We start from the raw sequence: 20998 nt of genomic DNA, 5'->3' as shown, positions 1-20998 counted from the left end.
TGATGAAAAAGATCCGATTTGGGCCACTTTTACCTGCTGTGTGAATGTAGTCTAGGTTTAATACATGGCATATGGTCAGAAAGACAGAAACTAGTAATAACATGTATTATTCAGTTCTTAAGAAATCTTCACAGGATTGCAAATCTGCAAATGGACTCTCTGAGTAATGCACACTAATGTAACCTTAATTTGTGGTCGTCTATTAGAGAAGCACTTCGTCAGTATATAGTGTTAAAGACTTATGCTGCAAATTTCCAATTCCTGTGTTTCATCCTTTATTAGAAGAAGAAACAATAAATGGCTAATAGAACTAAAAGGTGTTCCTTCAGTGGTAATAGTATCATTAAAAACCACAACCGTCAATTCCAGACAGACAATTTAAAAAATGCATTACAGAGAAATATAACATTTATTTGTGTTATGAATGAAGACACAACAGTGAAATGCAGATATTTTAGTGCCACAATCATCATGCGGGCCTAATTTACACAGACCCATCAGTAGTTCTTCTGTGCAGCAGAGATTAGAAATGCCATCACTGCAGTGGTCCACATTGAAGTTGTGTAAGGCCTGTTCCATTTCAGCAGGCTGTCTGCTCTAGGTTCTGAAGGTTCTGCTGTCTAAGGTTAATTCCACACTGAGGAAAAGGGAACTAAAGATTGCAAGTATACTTGTTTAATGAGGAATTTTAATGAGGTTAAAAATCTCTGCAGAATTCAAAAGGTCATTTAGAGTGGCTTGGTGTGAAACACTTACAGAGTCAGAATTATTCACAGTGGTGGTGAGTGGAACCAGACATTGAAGAGTTTCAAGAAAAAACACTTGATTTAGTTCTGAGCAGGTTTTGATCTTTTTTTGGTAAATAAAGCTGTTGTAAAGATGTTTCTGAAATGTTGCTAAGATATTGTAGTTGTAGAAACTGTAAAGTTATGTAGATAATTTGTAAATGTGACCACAACACTGATATTGCTGCGGTGTAGAAATATTACTGAAATAGAAGTTAGAGGTTCTTTCAATTTTACTAAAGAATTCCTTTAAAGCTGTTTAGATTTTTGTGGAATGTTTGCTTAAACGTTTGCTAAGATGTTGCTGAAGTGTTTTAGAAACATTGCTATAATATGCAAAGTGTTTGAAACGTTGCTTAAACATTGCGAATGGCTGAAAAACTGTAAAACTGTGTTGCTGAGGAATTAGACATTTCCTACATCTAACAAAGATACTGTTCAAAATTGGTCCAATGTAGGAACATTGTGTAAATATAAAACATTTTTGAAACATTAGCGTAACATTGCAAAGATCTTACTAAGACGTTGGTGATGTGTTGCTAAAATGTAAGACATTTCTAAAACGTCACTAAAATATTGCTAAGAAGTTACTGAGGTGATGGTACATTGCTTAACATTGTACATTTTAGAAATGTTACAATTAATTGCAAGACTTTTTTTTGCTTAAACATTATTAAGCTTACTGTTCAGCATTTCTGAAATATTACTGAAACATTGGTTAGATGAGGTGGTTAAAATTTTGCCAATTCTGAACATTTTACTGAGCAGTTACGTAAATGTTAGATATCAGCGCTCCTGAACCTTTTCTTAAACATTACTAAGATGCTTCTGAAACATGGCAAAGATGCTGAGACGTAGAAACATGTGCTGTTGCAGGTGATCCGGATGCTGCGGGACCTGCGGCAGAAACATCCAGACAAAGACCTGGACCAGCTGATTGACATGGCCAGCTACTCCACCCTGCAGAAGCAGCCGAAGAGTCGGGCATTCTACCGAGTTCAGGCCACACGCATGATGATCGGAGCTGGAAACGTGCTGAAGAAACATGCAGCGACAGAACAGGCCAAACGAGCATCGTCCAGCGGTCCCCAGGACGACCTGGCCACCTGCGCCCACGTGTCCTTTGAGCAGGCGCAGTACCAGTGCAGCGAGAACTGTGGACAGGTCAGCTTATGGGTCTCACTGCAGGGTGGCAGCGAAACCAAAACGTTCCATGTGGATTACAGGACAGAGAATGGGTCAGCCAGCGCTGAAGCAGACTATGAATACTGCGAGGGGACGTTGGTGTTTCAGCCTGGGGACACGAGGAAAGAGATAAAGGTGGAGTAATGGAGTGATTGTGAGCGTGTGTGTGTGTGTGTGTGTGTGTGGAAATAAAATGCATTGCATGCATACGCTATGCCCAAAAGTATTGGAGAGCATCACCATCATTTCAGAAAGCACAGTTTCACTGCTCCACACCTTAATGTTGGGGGGCTTTATTACCCTCTAGCCCATGCCTGGCATTAGGCATGGTGCCAATATGATGGTAAATGTGCCAAAATGATTGGTAACATGCATATATGTTTGTATTCTCAGATACATGATGCAGTCATGTTGACTTGTGCATTGGTTGAGTGTGTGTGTGTGTTACAGGTGGGTATAATAGATGACGAGGTTTTTGAAGAGGATGAACATTTTTTTGTCCGTCTCTCAAACCTGCGAGAGGAGGGCGCAGACAGCACAGATGGTGCGCGATTGGTGGAGCCACTGGTTACTACTGTGACGATCCTGGATGACGATCATGCGGGAATCTTTGCGTTTGGGCAGCGGGAGCTGGCAGTTGCAGAGAATTCAGGCGTGGTCGAGATTCCAGTTAACCGGAACTCGGGCGTCCGTGGAACCGTAACTGTGCCGTATCACACAGAGGACGGGTCAGCGCACCAGGGTGTCGACTATGAATTCACACAAGGAGAGCTAGAGTTCACCAACGAACAAACCTGGTAAACACAGATACACACACACAGCTACTAATGCAATATTTCCAGATTGCATAAGCATATTTTTAATGGTGCAATGTCCTTGTTTTCACTTCTGTTGATAATATCCGTATATTAAAAAGTATAGTAGTTGGGAATCCCAGTGACAAAAGCTGCATGGATGAACAGAAAACTGTTGGATGTTTGAATATCTGTTTATGTAGCTAGCATAACAGATATGGTATTAACTTGTTGTGTATGTTGCAGAGAAGATTTCCAAGTTGAAGATTCATCTGTCTGTTACTGTTGCATTTTTGCAACACGTCTGCTACGTGGACACATAAATGCGATCAGGAATTTATCATCTGAGCAACTAGTTACACCTACAATGTATGCTTTCTTTCATGTATAGCGTACATCAAAACTATAGTATAGGTTAGAGTGCTAGCAGCAGTTGCTGGCTCAGGTTGTTGTTGTTGTTTTTGTTTATATGGCCGACTAACTGACTAACATGCTTCAAAATAAAAAATGTTGGCTTGCTAAAGCTACAGCTGGCATGCTAATGTACGTATGTGTTTGATGTACAGCCATTAAGTTTTAGCCCACTTAAAATGTAAATTCAATTTGGGCCCTTTTACACATGCATTTTTAATTAAACATGAAGGGGGTTAATATGATTGATGTATTTAATTAAACAGGAAGGGTTTATGTGTGAATGCAAGCCAGTCTAGGGTCAGCTTGTGGCCGTAAGATAAGTGGATAAAACTGGACACGTTACATTGTTTACACCTATTAGAGTTAATTTCTCAATGGGAAGAAATGACTTACTGATGGGAAATGGCTTCAAGGATTAGCACATTGCAAACAAAGCAAATAAACACACAACTAAAAAAGAAATAGTAAACCACCGTGGCTCCCTGCCTGAAAAATTAACCTCTGTAGCTCCCTGCCCAAAACTTAACCACTGTAGCTCCCTGTCCAAAAAATCAACGAAAAGGAGTAGACAATACAAAAAGCACTCAACAGAGCTTAGAGTGCCAAGTGACTGTAGAAAACACGGAGAGTGCATCATCTCTTAGAAGTGAAGCAACCTGCTGGCTGGTTGCAGTATGATGTGTAGCTATGCCCATCCCTATATATTTCAATAACAAAACTTTTTCCACCTAGATTTTCTCCTCTAAACTCTCCTTCCATCTGCAGTGCCTAATTCCACAAGTTAATAATATTGGCACATTTTTATTTTGCCCCAGAAAATCCTCAACAGGGTTGACCTTGAATATGCCGGACCTGCATTGCCCCCTTTCTGTTCATTGCATGGAGTAGCTGAGTTGTAGTGGAATTTACATGAGCTGCACTGTCACTGTAGAAACAAACTTACCGGACAAACTGGGTGTCCAGAGGGAAAAAATCTGCTTCACCTCTGTGCTGTAAGCTCAATGAAGGCAGGTCAGCAGCAGCAGAAGGACGAGGTTTTTATGACGGGAAATTGACAGGAAGCTCATGTGTGAACAGAAGCTGATATAACATACGTTACAGCTGGAAGAAAGGAACGATTCGGTGACACTGGCAGTTTTTACACTTCACTATATTTTGGACATGATAGTTGAGATAATCAGCTGAATTCGAGCCTTCGAATGTGTGCGGCCAGTTCTGCCGAGGGCAGCTTTCTTGGAAAGTGGGAACGTGTGCATCCCGGTAAAAAGCTTGAGCATTACCGGTAAAGTATCCTAACAACATCCTGGTGTTGCACGTGTAAATGAAATTACACTGGAATTGTTTTTTCTGTGTGTATATGTGTGTGTGTGTGTGTGTGGAGAGTGTTTTATTGATGGCGTGGCGTCTAGGGAGGGACGGATCTTCTTCCCATTAAAGATGTAAGCAGTGAAAGCAGCAGCCTTGTTAAACCTTCGCTCAGTAATGGAGCCATTAGAAACCATTAAAAACCATAAGATCCTCTTCTTTAATTCTGTAATAATGTGTTTGACCTTTATTTCATTTAGACTTGTTTGAAAGCCTGCGTGTCACTTCAGACCACATTTTAAGACACAGTAAAAAACCTCACTTTACCATGTTTGTTATTGCACTTACCTTTTGAATAAAACAGCTGGACCAGTCAAAGACGGATAAGCTGGTTAGGCTGGTAGACCAGCAAAAGATATGCTTTTATGCCTGACGTACCAGCATGACCAACCTGACCAATGGATGATCTACCTATTTTTACAGAGTACTATATTCTCAAGGTCCTGTTTTCCATTCCTTGGACCATATTTTAGGGTTTCATCTTCCAGTAGCCTATTATCCTCATCTCCCAGAATCTCAGGACCCATTATTACCAGGGTCCTATGCTACTATGACTACTATGTATTCCTGGGACACTATATTCCAACAGTGCTGTATTCCCAGGGTCCAATGTTTTCATGGTTCTGTTCTTCTTTTGCCCAATCATGTAGCTATTGCACAGTGCACTTTATGGGACAAAATGATGGGACACAGACACGCCACAGAGATTATTATTTTGAATGATTAATTATCAGTTAAACTATCCTGAAATGTGGACTGTCCTTGATCTTTCTGCATGCCTGGCTGTACTGATACATACCCATAGTACAGCCATGTGACGTGTATGTGTGTGTGCACATGTGTGTGTGTTTAAATTATTCACTGTCTGTGTTGTTAAGTATTGATGCAGGTTCAGCTGTGATGTGATTTAAGTGGCAGGGTCTCAGTTAATATTTCAGGGGTTATGCCCCAAGGAAATAAGCACTTGTCTTTTCCTCTGTTGGTGTGTGTGTGTGTTTGCGGCTGTGTGTGTAGTAAGACGTTACAGGTGCGCATCATCAACGTCCAGGAATATGAAAAAAGGGAAAACTTCTACATCGTCCTTGAAGAACCTCGGTGGCTCAAGAGAGGGATTTCAGGTGTGTGTGTGTGTGTACGTGGAGAGAGAGACAGGACTGGCTTGACAGAGGAGTGTGTGAGTGAGATTTAATTTGTTGAGAGCATCATGTTGCAACCTTTCACTCACCCCACTAACCTGCACACACACACATGCACAGACGCACACACACGTGCGTACACACTTATCTACCTGGTGTTTGGTTTCAGCAGGAAACTGCTCAAAAAGACCAACCCCATGTGTAAATGTGTGCGTATGTGCCTTTGTGTATAGATATTTGCATAAATGTGTGTGTGTGTGTGTATGATTGATCAGTTTATGTGTTATGTACACACATATAATAACTAATTCATAGCATTTGAAGATGAATTGATTCACTTGTTCACTCGTTGACTCATGATTCATTGATTGATTTGTTGGCTGATTTGTGTTTTGCTGCAGATTTGCTGTTGAATCAGGGTAAGATGAGCACTACTCTCTTTGACTGTGAATAGACAGATACACTATATGGACAAAAGTATTGGGACACCTGCTCATTCACTTTCCGTTTCCTGTGAAATTGAGGGTATTTAGAAGAGTTTATCCTGCTTCTGATGGAGTAACTGTCTCTACTGTCCAGGGAACATTTTCTAGTAGATTATGGAGCATTGCAACAACCCCCTAGCTCATCCCAAAATTACTATAGAACTGTGGGCTTTATACCCCTCTAGCCCATGCCTGGCATTAGGCATGGTGCCAATAGGTTCTTGTTTATCTGCTCCAGAGAGTCCTATTCTATTGGGGAGTAGACAAGGGAGGGGAGTAGACAAGCTGTGTGTGTGTGTGTGTGTGCATTTGCACATCTATGTCAGCAACGGGTGCAACTTAAAGTAGCTGAATGAGAAGATTCATTAAAAGAGGTGTCTACAAACATTTGGAAATATAGTGTATAAATACATGTGAGATCACATGATTAGTTTTGTGACAACAGAGGCTATTTTTGCACTCTGACCCTGGATTTCTTAATGAGAAATAATTAACTGCCCCACCCAAGGTACTCCTGCCCCAGAGCTGGAGGAAGCGAGGAGGATAGCTGAGATGGGAAAGCCTGTACTGGGGGAGCACAGCAAACTGGAGGTCGTCATAGAGGAGAGCATGGCCTTTAAGGTATACCCACACACACATATTGTTATATTTTTATTCATATTCTTTTCAAAAGAAGATTGCTTGCCTTCAAAAGAAGATTTGTTCACTTATTTTCACCTAGAGCTACACATAAAATATAACTGCCATGGCATGCTAGGCTAGACACAGAGGGACGAACACTCGCAGAAATGGAGTCAAAGCAAGCAGATTTATTAACGCAGTAGGGTAAACAAAAGGGAACCTGGAACCGCAGCGAGCTGCCGTGAGCGTGGGTTGCCTAAGACTTGATTGGCAGGGTGACCTGCTCCTGACCATGAACGCTGAGCAGAAGCTGGCCTCAATACGCTTCTACAGTACGGAGAACCTCTTGTGAAACCTCAAGGTCCCAAACGATCCAATTCTCGGCCTCAAACTAAGTGTCGAGGCTCCTTTAGTACCCCCAGCCTCAGGTAAAACACATGAACACAATCAACATGACTCGACACACTGAATCAAACATGAACACAAATGAACCTGAATCATCAACCGAAACACATGAAAAGAACCAAACACATGAACCAAACAAAAGGTTAACAAATTAACACGGGCCTGCCATTAATTGTTGTCCAAGAAGGGAGCCCGGACACACTGTACAGCTGTTAAGCATGGTGTTGGTAGCATCATACTTTTAAAGTGAATGGAATAAAGAAGAAGCAGGACTACCACATAATACTTCAGTGAAGCCTCAAACTATCAGCTAGATGGTTGAAATGTGGACATGACTGTAGACACGACACAAATGTTTGACCCAAAAAACACATCAAAGCTATAAGAATTGCCTTTCCAATGTCCACCAATTCTGCCAAGAAGCATTATCAAATATCTAACCAGAATTTTGCATGAACCTTTCTGATGGCTGCCTTATGGTAAAGGTATGACTTGCTAAGGGACATTTAATTTGGTGTGCTTCATGATAATGACTCATTTCAGGAGGAAGTGCTTTCCTGTGTGTGTAATATCTTTGATATCACAATGACCTATATTAGTTTATTTTGATCTGTAAAACTGTACATGCTACATATAGATTAGTTCTTCCAAGTATCATATTAGAGTGTGTGTGAGAGAGCGAGAAAGAGAGAGAATATCTGTGTGTTGTTTTTTCTGTGCTTACACCTCTTCATCCTCCCCTGTAGATCCGGCAGGGAATGGCTCCCAATGGCACATTAGACCCGGTACAGGAGGCTTCGTCCCGCCGCATGAGGCGTGATCATGGATTGGTCAGAACTTTGTCACTCTTATTGATTGGATGCTTTTAAGTCACGCCAACGTCAGCTGGACATTGTGATTGGACTATCCAGCTAAAGCACCAACCAATCAGAGTCTTCTATACACTCTCAAAACAGATGTGTTTGGATGCGACACATCTGGGTGTCCACTTTAATTGACGGATTAGTCACTCTTACCCCAGATGTTTGTATTCTGACGCTTCTGTGGTTTTACACTTGTACGAATGCTGATTTGCTCTACAGTAGAATGGGGGACCGGATGGTCCAAGAAACTTGTTTCCTAGCTGCCCCCTGACCACTACGAGCTCAAAATGACAGATAAACTGTGTTAAAGCAGGAACACTAAAGCCCCTTTCACACTCAAAACCTGAGACATTAACTGCTAGGGTTTAGCCTTCACGTTTGTTTATGTGGGTTTGTGTACCAAAAAACAGTCAGGGTTCATTTGCATAAAACCATTTTCCTGCCTCTTGATATTAAACAGGCTATTTCTGTCACTGTATCTTTAAGTCTGATATAAGATAAAATTCAAGCTCTGTTCTGATTGGCTACCCTGTATTGTGGGACAGTCAGAAACACTCATTATAGCTACGTTCCAAAGCCTAGGCTGCAGCTAAAGATTCTTCTAAATCATAGAAGGCTGTTTCAGTGTAATGGAGCTTTCGTATAAAACCTAGAAATGCAGCCCATGTTATTCATTACAATTCATTTCCGTGAAAAAATGAAAACGCAAGAGACGCAATGCCACAGGCTCCGCGGCGCAGTTACAAGAGACATGGACTTTCTAGTGGTCATCACAAAGCCTGGTTAGACTTTTCCATCTGTGTGACCAGTAGTCTACTAAGAAGAAGTCTTCATAGGACAGTCCTACCAAGGACCCGCCCTATTTCGACTGCAGCCTTGGCTTTGGCACGCAGCTTATAACTTCAGTGGGAGTGGGTGGGGCTGCTTTTACAGCTTCATTTCCATATATATAGACTGGGGAGTGAACCGTAGGTTTGGTAAACAGTAAATCCAGCTCTGTTATTTCAAGAAAGCAATGAATCGTGTGGAGGGCGTTCCTTTCCCAGCTTTCTCTGAGTATTGCATTGAATTTTGTTTACACACAAGCCTCATGGGGATTTTGCTGGGAATTGTGCTGGATCTACTGCAAGTAAACCATCTGGTTAAGCAGGACTCCTACTGAACCCCTGAACCCCTTCCTGTTTAATTGCCCAGGTGAAAGTATGTGTGTGTGTGTGTGTGTGTGAAAGGGGCTTAAAGGTATGCTAATAATGAACACATCAGTTTTGAGAGTGAAGCGTGTGCTTTTTGTGAAAGTGTGAAATGTACTGATTGACCAATCACACTCTTCTCTCATTCTTTCTCTTTAAATGACAGGATACACCCCTGCTGCTGTCTTTCATTCACCTCTCCTTTCAGTTGTCTGTGGGTGAACGTGAATCCTTTAATAAACGTCTGTACTGTGTGTTTACGGAGAACCTTTGAACAGTTTGGATTGATCAGTTGAGCGGTTTGGTTTTTATCTAGATCAAAAAGAATAAGCTCTAACAGTGAAGAGTGTGTGTGTTTGTGTGTGTGTGTGTGTGTGTGTGCAGAACACTGTGGATCGTCTGATGAAGGACACTAACCTAGCTGAAGTGATCGGCACACATTCATGGAAAGAGCAGTTCATCGAGGCTATCACTGTCAGTGCAGGTACTGTGTGTGTTTGTGTGTTAGGTTTGAATTCACTCATGGGAAATCCTGCGTGCGACTGTGCTTGAAGCGCGTGTCTGTGTGAAGGTCCACTTTTGCTGCCGGTTTATTTCTGCTGCCGGTCAGTACCTAACCTCTATACCTGCTGTGGCTGATTATTCCACAGTAACACACCAGGGAAACTAATGGTAATGGAAAGGCATGCTGATGGTAAGGGTGATTGGCTACAGACCAGCCGACTGACCCCAGTTCAGTTGCTCAGCAGCTTTATAGTTTTAAGATAATCTTAAGTTGTAGAGGGAGTGTTTGGTGTGGTGCTCGCTCAACCATTTAACTGTGCTGAAAAGGAAACCCAGGCCTGTAGCTGACAGCATAATTCAGAACATTAAACATTACTACAATATTACTAAATATTACTGAAATATATGAATGTGTTCATACTGAGAATAATATCTCAATACAGAACAATTAGGGCTCATTATAAAAAAAATATTGCTGAGTATAAGAACAGTATACTAAGTGAAAGTAGGTAGGTGAGTCTGCCTTAACCGTGGCTTAAGCTATGGGCTGTTAGCCACATAGCACATTGCCATGCTAAGTTTAGCTCAAGTTGATTTGAGGGGTTTTGATGCTGTTTTTCTGTTGTACCGAACCCTGATGACCAAAGTGGGCAGAGCATGGATTAGTCGGTTACTTTGGACAGGCCAGTTTTCCCATACTCACATGACTTAAGTGCATGTAGATGTGATTAATGTGCATGTAGAAGACTGATATAAGATAAAATTCAAGCTCTGTTCTGATTGGCTGCCCTGTATTGTGCCAGTGTCAGAAACACTCATTATAGCTGCAGCCGAGGTGTAAAAGACATATTTTTTTGCTCTTTCTCTCAGGGGAGGAGGACGAGGAGGAAAGGGCGGAACCACGGCAGCCATCCTGCTGTGATTACTTCATGCACGTGATGACGGTGTTCTGGAAGGTTCTGTTTGCGTTTGTTCCTCCAACGGAGTACTGGAACGGCTGGGCTTGTTTCGTTGTGTGCATACTGGTCATCGGTTTCCTCACGGCTGTCATTGGGGACCTGGCCTCGCACTTTGGCTGCACCGTTGGCCTCCGAGATACTGTGACTGCAGTGGTGTTTGTCGCTCTGGGAACGTCCATACCAGGTGCGGCGTTTAAGACTGGGTCATTTGTGCCTGAGGAGCTTAAAGGGAAAGTTTGACTTCACAAAATACTTTATATATTCATTTGATATCAATCTACAAGGCTAACAATATGTAGCATGGTGCTAACAGCAAGTTACCACACACTTCAAATAGCAATCAATCAAGCAATCAAATAGCCCCTTCATGTCAAAGTAGGCAGTTCTTGGCCTTGTTGAGCAACCAATCCCACCAGACTTTTTGAGAAAGTGTTAAGCTGTGTACTTTTTCCTTTTATCCCTTCCTACTTTCTCTCACTCTCTGTCTCTGTATATCTACTCCTCTCTCTCTCTTTTTTTCCTCCTCTCTCTCTCTCCCAGACACCTTCGCGAGTAAAGTGGCCGCAATTCAGGACCAGTATGCCGACGCCTCGGTGGGGAATGTAACTGGTAGCAACGCTGTTAATGTATTTCTGGGAATCGGCGTGGCCTGGTCCATATCGGCTGTGTACTGGGAGGTCAAAGGTCAGCCCTTTAAGGTGGAGCCTGGCTCACTGGCCTTCTCCGTCACGCTCTTCACCATTTGCGCCTTCTTTAATATGGCCGTGCTGATGCTGCGGCGACGACCCTCAGTGGGAGGAGAGCTGGGTGGACCCAAACCCACCAGGATTCTTACAACCATGCTCTTTATTGGCCTCTGGCTGTTCTACATCACCTTCTCCAGCCTGGAGGCGTACTGTCACATCAAAGGCTTCTGAGGAAACGCGCACGCACACACACACACACACACACGTTAGGGGAGCACAGTGTAACGCTGCTTAATTGGTATCCCTATATTGGCCTTTTAAATATCAATATAGCTAGACAGATAGTGTAATTATAAATAAGTCCTCTAACCAATTACAGTGTTTTTACTGTGTGCTTCGACCAATCACGGAAATTTGCATGTTTTTCATGACTCAAGGCATTTGCATGATCCAACACGGACAAATAATTAAAGTTTAAATAAAGCAGACTAATTGTTCACCATCAAGGGTTTACCAATGTGTTTTAGAGGGCCCATATCATAGAAAAACATATTTTTCCTTTTAAGGGGACATATCCAATTTAGGGGCTTTTTGGATACCATATATATTATTACTTCTCTTACGTTATAACATGATAAATCATTTGACCATTATTAGCCTTTCTCTGTCTATTATGTCTACTAAAATGAGGTTGTTGTTTTTTAACATTGAATATAAATGAGCTACGGTCTGCTTGGCTACCCTGTATAGTATTATGACTCATTCAAAAAGCAGTCCAGGCTGAAGCACTACTCTCCTGTAAATGAGCAGGGCTAAACTGCTGTAGGCGGAATAGATAAAAAGTTTTGTCCTCACCTTCACAGTGTTTCTCTAGCACAAACTGAATTATAGCAAAATATAGGCCAGCCAGTCAGAACAGTTGAAATATGGTCATTATACATGCTCAATGAGGTCCTATGGTTTAAAATGATAAATATCCCATCCAGGAGAATCTTGTAGAATTCATTTTTAGTTTGGAAAGGAGGCTTTGGCCCTAGCCTCTGGAGATGCTAAGCATTGGTCCAACCATCAGAAGATTGATGATCGAGAATGGCCCCCATAGTAAAATGAATAAGGACTATTATTGGTAAATATAGCAAATGTTGATCAAATTCCACTTCATGAAAAAAAAACAAGCAAAATGTTGGATACAGCCCTTGATTATGTTTCTACTTTTAGCATAGAGTATCTAGCTATATAATTGTTGTTAAGTTTTGTCCATATCCTGCCTGGACAGGGCTGATTGATGTGGACAAACTACTGTAGTGTGATTATTTTGTTGTATATCACAAAATCTCTTGCAGTGTATTAAAATATATTGCTCAACCCTTGATGTTACATAGTTAACCATCAGGCTGCATTATTTTGACCTAATTTAATTGTTGCTTTCAAATTCCATTGCTTTCATTCATCACAGGAACACTGGTCTGGAGCTGTGATTGGTCAGGATGCTTACAGCAAACCCTGTGAATAGTTAGTGGGTAATATCAGTATTGCTAAATGCTGATACTGCGCCAACAATTAGCGATAACTTTACACACATGTCCCCTTAAAACCTCACACCACCCACACACACATGAGTACAACAAACAGACAAAGGAGCAAGAATATGAGCTAATCAATGTGTAATTTCGTGAAACACACTTATGGTCAGTAAGATCTCATGGCAGAGAGTATGGACAGGTCGGTAAGCACTTATTTGAGAGATTTGCACACAATGATTCAGAGATAGGCAAGGAGTGATTAATGGTTCTGAATAGTGGGGATAACCTTGGCCTGTATTCCTCAGTAATCGATGGAGTGATGACCTGTGAGCTTTGACTTTAATCCTTCACCCCAGCGAACCAACAATGAGATGGACAAGACGTGCTACACTGTGTGGACTACATGACTCTTCCTCTGTTTTATATCCTGCTGTACACAGACTTGGTCATCCATCTGTCCATCTCCACTAGAGGAATCAAGTCATTCATATGGGAACTGAACACTGGTAGTTTTCACCAAAGAGCTCATGACACAATGAAGGAAAGGCCTAAGTGATGATTTATTCCATTACTGACACTACAGATATCATATAATTATAATATTTATTCACTGAAATGAATGTATCACTGTAAATGTGTCGTCATTAACGAATGGACCTACTGAGTAAAAACACACAGAAACGTGTGCCTGTTTTTGCAGCTGTTATATTCACTGATATATTTATGTACCTCAGACAGACAAGTTGAAACAGTTCACTCACTTTTTTCCCATCATGACTTTTGTTTTTATCATCTCATGATATTAGATGTGCGCAAACCACATTTTCTGAAGCACCTGCACACTTTTTACATCAGTATTAGGTCTATAAATTAAGAATTTTAATCATACAGAAAATACCACTAACATACCACAGTAACATATTGAAGGTGAATTCCATCCATTTTCTAAAGTTTGAATATGTGAACAGTCATTATAGGGAAACCTATATTTACAGAGGGTGTGATAGGAACAAGAGGTCAGCAACACAAACACCCCCCCCCCCCCCAATAAAATTGTATGAAAAAAAATACATACAAATATACAATACACAATTATGAAAAATCAAAAATCAGTAAATGTGTAAAAAGGATAATAACATAAACGATCAACATCATGATAAAAAAAACTAATTGTGAAAGTACAAAAACTATAGGAAATAATTCTAAAAATAAAACAAACAAATGATGGCATTAAAAATAAATAAAGAAATAAAAAAGATGTTTCTTGATTTATTTATTAATAAACATTAGCATATGAATCAACAACAATAAAATAAAATACAATAAAATGCATTTAGAAAACAATCATAAAAAACAACGACAAAAATCGCGCCTTCCTGGCTCCTCGGACCAATCAGATCGCTCTGTCTGAGCGACCCCGCCCCTTCCGAACCCCTCAGGAGCGCGCGCCTCTCCGCGTGCACTTCCGCGAGCAGAACGCGTGTGGGGCTTCGGGCGAAGAGACGGTGAGAAAACGGAAAGCTGAAACACTCACTACTAACGTTTTAATGTCGTTATGCGTCGTTTCATCATTGCGTCTACTTTAACCCGCGCTGCGAATTGTCGCTAAGCTCGTCGCTGTTCTCGGCCTCGCCGTGTGTGTGGACGTAGGCCGAAGAGAAGCGGCGGAGACGAAGCTGAAGTTGCCTCGTTCCACCTTAAATGCTGCAGTAGTTAACGCTGTCGTCTGAACGGTGCCGTGCACTGTAACGCTGCAGAGTTTAAGGTGGAACGGAACTGTCGATTAGGAAGCTAGTTTAAGCCGCGTGCGGCGGAGAGGTTGAGATGCTTTGGTGATTTTAACCGAACTCGGACTGGATAAGGGATGTGAATTCGCGCTTCGGGAATTTGTGAGTTTGGTTTGCGAAATCTTAAACAGCTTTCCTCGAGTCGAGCTGAGAGTTGGGTTCATTTACTTTTCCTGCAGGTTTGTTTCTGCGCAGAGTGAACAAAGCGGCTCGTCGGCGGTTAGCTTGTAGCGCTAGCTGGTTAGCTCGCGGCCTTCAGGGGTAGCTCTTTTATTAGCCTAGCTTTTGTGCTAACCGGATAGCAACAAACCGCTGGTGCCTTTTAACACCGAATCTGAGGGTTTGCGATGGACGTTGGCTTTTTTCCGAAGACCTTTTCGTTTGATCAGGCGTGCTCTATTAATTTGCAAGGTTGTTTTAATGTCCCTGGCAGCTAATCTGATGCCAATTGTTTGTAGCTTAGCTCACGAGCTAGCTAAGTTAATGAGGTGATGCGACACCTTGGATACTGGAAACGTCTTGAAATCTTGAGTTTCGTTGAGGTTTGTTTGCCTAAAGCACTACTAAACTTAAAAGAAAAGCATTATTACTTGCATTGCATCCACAGTAGCCATGCAAGCTAGCTATATAGCTAGCTAGCTAACCACTGAAACGCTCTTCCTGAGGAGTAGTAAACACACGATGTGACTGGGCACATGCTGACGTTAAAATGTAACTTCGCTATGGTTATCTGACCTATTTTCAGTACTTACAGTGTAAAACTTGTTAAAAATTACGTTTTGTAAGGGTACATTTTGGGGGATTTTTAAAAGATTTTTCTTTCGTTTCTGGTGTATTTTGGACCACTAGAATTTCTTTTCCCTGGTACTGGGTTGTAGAGCCTTTGAGACTCCACATAGGGCATTAGGTATAAAAAGTAGGAATGTGTAAAAGTATTGATACACTTGAGTATTGATACACTTGAGTATTAATTATGTTTTGCAGTACTATAACCATTATCTCAGTGTTGCTTTTATTATTATTAAAAGCTTGCATTCAAAACTAAGCAGCTATATGAACAGCAAATGAAGTGTGGCATCACTGAAAATCTGTGCATGTCTTGACACAGACATAACTCCTCTTGGATGCTTAAGTCGACTGCTCAAATACTCTGCTACCCCACAGGAGGAGGCACAGCGTTACCCTCACATTACACAGTATATATTTTCTGCTGCTACCCACCTAAAAACCTGAATACCTGGAGTCTTGTCTAGAAAGACAGGACTCCAACTTGAGTGAAATGAGTGGCAGTGAGTGGTCAGAGTAATGCTGGGCAATATGACTGTTGGTGTGTGGATAAAAAAAAAGCTTTGCAATACTTTGACAGAAAAACATGCAATAGTGACCCCTTGTAATGAAATGCCGTAATTGAGCACTAATTATGATGTGCTGAATCATAATAAGTTATCACAGTAATGTTATGGTCAATGGTGTCTTGCTCAAGGAACCTGTTCTTGGGGTTTTTTTTGTCATTTTTTTTCTGGTCATTTGAACAGCTACAAGTGTTAGAATATGCTGGTTTGTCCTAAGACTGTACATTTGCCCTGTATTTAACAATGTAGCTCATGTCAACTTGAATTGCATGTGACTCCATGTGTTCTCATTGTAATTCTTTCAGGTTACAGCTTTGAGATGTCTTACTCGTCACGGAGCACAGCTGACTGTAAGGTCTATGTGGGTGACCTGGGCAATGGAGCAGCGAAGGGTGAGCTGGAAAGAGCGTTCAGCTACTACGGGCCGCTGCGAAGCGTGTGGGTGGCTCGGAACCCACCTGGTTTCGCCTTTGTGGAGTTTGAGGATTCCCGAGACGCAGAGGACGCTGTGAAGGGAATGGACGGAAAGTGAGTCAGCTTGAGTTCTATCTGCCTACATTTGCCATGATGTACATTTGACCCCCCCTGACCTCTTCAGGGAACTGTAAGGGTGAGTGCTAGAAGGCCATATACTTTTTCTCACTCTAATGTTTTAGGCTTTTTTGAGGGGGAGGGGTTGAGATGGCTTTTTGGTTTTAGGGCTAAATACATGTGAAAAATGCTTCTGGTGAAGGCCCGTTTGTGTGTGTGTGTAGCCACACTCTTTAAAAGCTCTTCAGCTGTTCAGAGTGTGTTCCTGATGTGGTTGTATATGCATGGCGGGGACTAAACAGTGAGGCTGCATGTGAACTTTAGCTTTAACATATTGGTCTGCTTCTTGACTGGACCTAATACAATTAAACAACTGATGCGTTCAATCTGCTAATGGTGGCTCAAAGAGAGTGCAGAGGTGATTCTTCTTAACCTGGTTTTCCCGTTTTTCTAGAGTGCTCTGTGGAAACCGAATCCGTGTTGAAATGTCCAACGGAATGTCCCGGAAGTCCCGCTTCGGTCGGCCGAGCCGTAGACAGTTTGATCCAAATGACCGATGCTACCAGTGTGGAGAAACCGGTCACTATGCCTACGACTGCTACCGCTACAGCGGTAAGAGAGGCGGTCGGCGCAGCAGGTATGATCACCCTTCTGTACAAGTAATCTTTTTTTTTTTTTTTTTTTTTTTTTGACCAGCAATGTAAGGTCATATATATTGTAGGTTAAGATCTTTTATAGCCATCGCACAGCCGTCTGTGAAATTTAGCCCCTGTGTTTAGCCAATTTCTGGGCACACACACTCACTAGTGACTGGACAGTAAGCACACAAACCCAGAGGGGTCATAACTTTTGTGGCCCTCAGGAAACAATTAAGTGGGTTAGGAGCCTTTCTCAAGAGTTCCACACATCAGTTTCGATAAACATGTAAATGCATCATTGTGCTTATCAGTCTGTGGGTGTAAAGTTGTATGAATGACTTCCATGTGGATGTTGCATGTGCCAGAAATTCATTGTACAAAATGTCCTTTGAAGATCTGATCTGTCTCAGTGGTTTGTGTGTGACCTACACTCAACATATGGACGAAAATATTGGGACTGCTCTTAATCATTGAATTGGTTTTATTTAGTCCCATTGGTGCAAAGAAACAAGCACATAGACATTCAGTCTGCTTTTACACCCATTGGTGAAAAAATGTGTGGTTCTAAAGAGCTTGTTAAATTCCAGAGTGGTTCTGTAGTAGGATGCCACTACTGCAACAAGTCCTAGGTATTCAAACATCAATTGTGAGTGGTATTATTGAAAAGTGGAAGCATTTAGGAATTGTAATTCGGCCCAGTAAAGTTAGAGCATGGTCGGCGAGTGCTGATGTGCATGGTGCGGGAGTCACTAACGCTCTGCTGGCTCAATAACTGGAAACCTGCTGTTAGAGCTGCCAAAGGGTTTGTCAACTCTCATTCCTATAGAATGGGCTGTGATTAAAAAAAATTCTTGCAGATGTAATGTATGGATCTCCCAATACTTTTTTGTTTATTGTGTGTATCGGTCACTGGTGTTTCACTCCAGGCTTTATGTGAATGATCCATATGAGTCATGAGCAGTAACTGTATGCAAACCATCAATAATGCTACTTGCGAGCACCTGTTTAGCAGCTGCTGGATGATTTTGATATGTTTGTGGTGGGTTGGGGTAGAAATCAAAAATGTTTCATTTAGGGTTTCACTGGAACAATTGATTTTATGTTCATGATTTTATAATATAGAAACATCAGTTCAGTGGATTGTGGTTATTGTGATTGTGCTTTTATGAGCTTGATTAAAAAGTAGTACATGAACATATGCTTTTGTTTATTCTGTACATTCTGGTATTAGGATTCTTTCTGGTTGGAATTGGTTAGAATGTCACAATACACCTACAACATCAATCTTAGTGTGGTAAAATATTAAAATGTAGTTTAATGGTGGCATACAGTTAATGTACAGCTCAGTCTTTCTTTGTTGTAATCTACTTTGTGTTCTCTGCAGGTCTCGTTCTCGGTCCAGATCCCGCGGGCGGCGCTACTCTCGCAGCCGTAGCAATGAACGGTAAGTTGTTCGTGTTTCGCACGCTCTTTTGCCCGAGTAAAACTAATTATGGTGTACTCAAGTCATTATGTAGAGCATGATTGGTTAGCAGTCCTAACTATAAAGTGGTCAAAATGGTATATGCGTTTGTCTGTTTTGCAGGCGGTACCGTTCCCCATCCTACTCCAGGCGAAAGAGCCGGTAAGTTGTTCTGATGACAATTCTGACTGAAAATAGTTGATTCTTTTGATTTCAGTGAGGGTATAAACGTATTTTTTTTTTATACAGCATTAAAAATTAAGCAGTTCATTTCATTTATCTAGTCCAAACCTGTCGGTAGTGTATTAGATATCTGTACAATCAAGATATTAAACTTTGCATTGAACCTAATGTTGCACCACTAATGTAGCTTGCTTGTATAGCATCTTAAGAGATGCGTGCAAACAGTAATCATTTCAAATAAACTGTTCTAGGTCAGCGTCACCGGCTCGTTCCAGATCCAGAACACCAGTTCGGCGCTCTCGTTCCCCAGTGCGCAGGTCCAGAAGCCCCGCTAGAAGGTCCAGAACGCCAGTTCGCAGGAGCAGGTAACTGACTACTTTCTACGATGTAGACATCTGGACCTGCTCTGGTCAGTCCAGTATAGAACAATTGTCATATCAACGCATGCTGTAATTACTATTAAATGCACTATATATTAGAAGGATGGTAGTAAAAGCCTTAGGTCACGTGACCTGCGTCATACAGAATTTTTAGTCCGTATTTCTAATTCTAAGTTTAACTGTTAAAATGGATGCGTTCTGATTGGTTGTTGTGACATGTGTTGTGATTGTCATTTTATGTGATGTGAGCAGTCGGTCCCGTTCTCGTTCCCGCTCCGGCTCCAGACAGAGAGCACGCAGTGCGTCCAGATCCAGATCTCGCTCTCGCTCCCGCTCCCCCAGCAGCAAAAGAGACAGGTGAGTGTTGCATGTCCCGATCATATGAACACTAATTATAAAGTGATTATGTTACTAGACAGAAGTCGGATCTTTTTAATATTCACAGATGCTTTTTTTGTTGTTGTTAATATATTTATAATCCGTTGCTGTAAGTAGCTCGAGTACAGAAATCACAACACGTTCTGTTATTATGCAGCTGTACCCCACACCTGGTGTGTGTAATAATTTATATTGTAAGATCCAAGCACCTTAATGCTGATTACCATTATATTCTTAGGTTGGTTTGTTTGTTTATTTTTTTGTGGTGTGTTTGGGTTCTTTTTTTTTTTTTTTTTTCTTTCTTTGTCTCCATAGATTTTAAATGAGGTTTTAAATGTGCCTCACAACTGCTGCTTGTATGTCGCTTCTGAGAGCAACATGCATGAACCAAGTGAACCAGGTTTACTGTCATAACTGTGTAAGCTAAAGTGTCTGTGTCCGTTTTAGCCGTTCTAGGTCCGCCAGCCCGAGAGCCAGTCCAACGCCGGATGCTGACTGATGTACAATGTCAACCCCCCCTCGTCATCTCTACCTGTTCTCTCGCGCTCTCTTGCACTCTCTGTTTCTCTCATTTTTACCCAAAAGGCCATTTTACAGCCCCACCCCTCCTTCCTTTTCTCTGGTACAGTGAAGTCCCCTCTACTGGTCTGGCATTCAGCTGCAGCGCTGGTTTCGTTATGAGTTTTTGTTCTTTTCTTTCTTTTTTTTTTTTTTTTTTTTGACCAGCCGTCTCCCTGTTTTCAGTTTCAAGTCCACATCTTCAGCTTTTTTTTTCCGCACTTCTGTTGCTTCACATGTTTCTTGTCCTGTATTTTAAAATTTAGTTTACAGTTTTAAATGGTTTTAAGGTTTTGTTTTTGTTTTTCCTATTTGTAGACTGTTCTGTTACGGATGTGGCTAATGGGGCAGTCAGCAGTGTTGTGATCAGTGTATTGTGCATATAAAATTAGCCATGATTAAAAAGTTCGGCTTAAAGTATTTTTTTTTTCCTTCTTCAGATGTTGATCTTTTTAAATAAAGTGAAACTTTACACACAGTGATTTGTTTGCACACTGATTTTTCTTTGAGGCTTTTCCTTGTTTGAAATGGCTGTTATAATAATTTCTCCCTCTGTCTAATTATTTGATTTTGATAATCAATGTCAAATCCTTAATACCAAAAAATGTGGCCGGAAAATATTGTAGAAAATATTCTAAGAAATATTCATTGTTTCTTTAAAAAAAAAAAAAATCAACTAAAGTAATTTATAAAAATCTAATTAAAGTAGACTTGATGCCCAACTATTCTTGTAAGGCCTCAAAAAAAAAAAAAAAAAAAAAAAAACGAAGTAGAAGAGTAACTAGTATGTCCTGGAGTAGATCATTTAAATTTT

The 20998-nt window shown here is 41.2% G+C and overlaps 2 protein-coding genes across 3 annotated transcripts in view; both read left to right on the top strand.

Moving 5' to 3' along the window:
• The window catches only part of slc8a2a (solute carrier family 8 member 2a), a 47036-nt gene extending 33436 nt beyond the window's left edge, over positions 1-13600 (top strand). The window contains exons 6-13 of the mRNA XM_072675887.1: positions 1662-2105; positions 2421-2767; positions 5558-5661; positions 6081-6098; positions 6673-6785; positions 9628-9727; positions 10618-10890; positions 11247-13600. Of these exons, the coding sequence (XP_072531988.1) occupies positions 1662-2105; positions 2421-2767; positions 5558-5661; positions 6081-6098; positions 6673-6785; positions 9628-9727; positions 10618-10890; positions 11247-11623 (1776 nt within the window). The 3' untranslated portion in view covers positions 11624-13600. The remainder of the gene's footprint in view (positions 1-1661; positions 2106-2420; positions 2768-5557; positions 5662-6080; positions 6099-6672; positions 6786-9627; positions 9728-10617; positions 10891-11246) is intronic.
• Positions 13601-14349: 749 nt separating this feature from the next.
• On the top strand, positions 14350-20663 carry srsf7a (serine and arginine rich splicing factor 7a). 2 transcript variants are annotated; one of them, XM_072694201.1, is made up of 8 exons: positions 14350-14420; positions 16360-16582; positions 17040-17222; positions 18608-18667; positions 18809-18847; positions 19120-19233; positions 19501-19605; positions 20074-20663. In XM_072694201.1, exons 2-8 carry the CDS (start codon positions 16374-16376, stop codon positions 20123-20125), a joined length of 762 nt encoding a protein of 253 aa, XP_072550302.1. In that variant the 5' UTR covers positions 14350-14420; positions 16360-16373; the 3' UTR covers positions 20126-20663. The 2 variants fall into 2 exon arrangements, with proteins under 2 accessions (XP_072550302.1, XP_072550309.1); XM_072694208.1 differs by lacking the exon at positions 14350-14420 and adding an exon at positions 15159-15244.
• Positions 20664-20998: the final 335 nt, after the last annotated feature.

The sequence above is a fragment of the Salminus brasiliensis genome, chromosome 1 (genome assembly GCF_030463535.1).
Source record: "Salminus brasiliensis chromosome 1, fSalBra1.hap2, whole genome shotgun sequence".
Taxonomy (NCBI): Eukaryota; Metazoa; Chordata; class Actinopteri; order Characiformes; family Bryconidae; genus Salminus; species Salminus brasiliensis.
This window is presented reverse-complemented; position numbering and strand designations above follow the sequence as displayed.

Excerpts from the sequence above, each read along its gene's own strand:
- srsf7a (XM_072694201.1), top strand. The coding sequence starts at position 16,374 with ATGTCTTACTCGTCACGGAGCACAGCTGACTGTAAGGTCTATGTGGGT. Across the intron at positions 16,583-17,039 it reads GTGAAGGGAATGGACGGAAA|AGTGCTCTGTGGAAACCGAA; the intron begins GTGAGTCAGCTT and ends CCGTTTTTCTAG. Across the intron at positions 19,234-19,500 it reads ACGCCAGTTCGCAGGAGCAG|TCGGTCCCGTTCTCGTTCCC; the intron begins GTAACTGACTAC and ends TGATGTGAGCAG.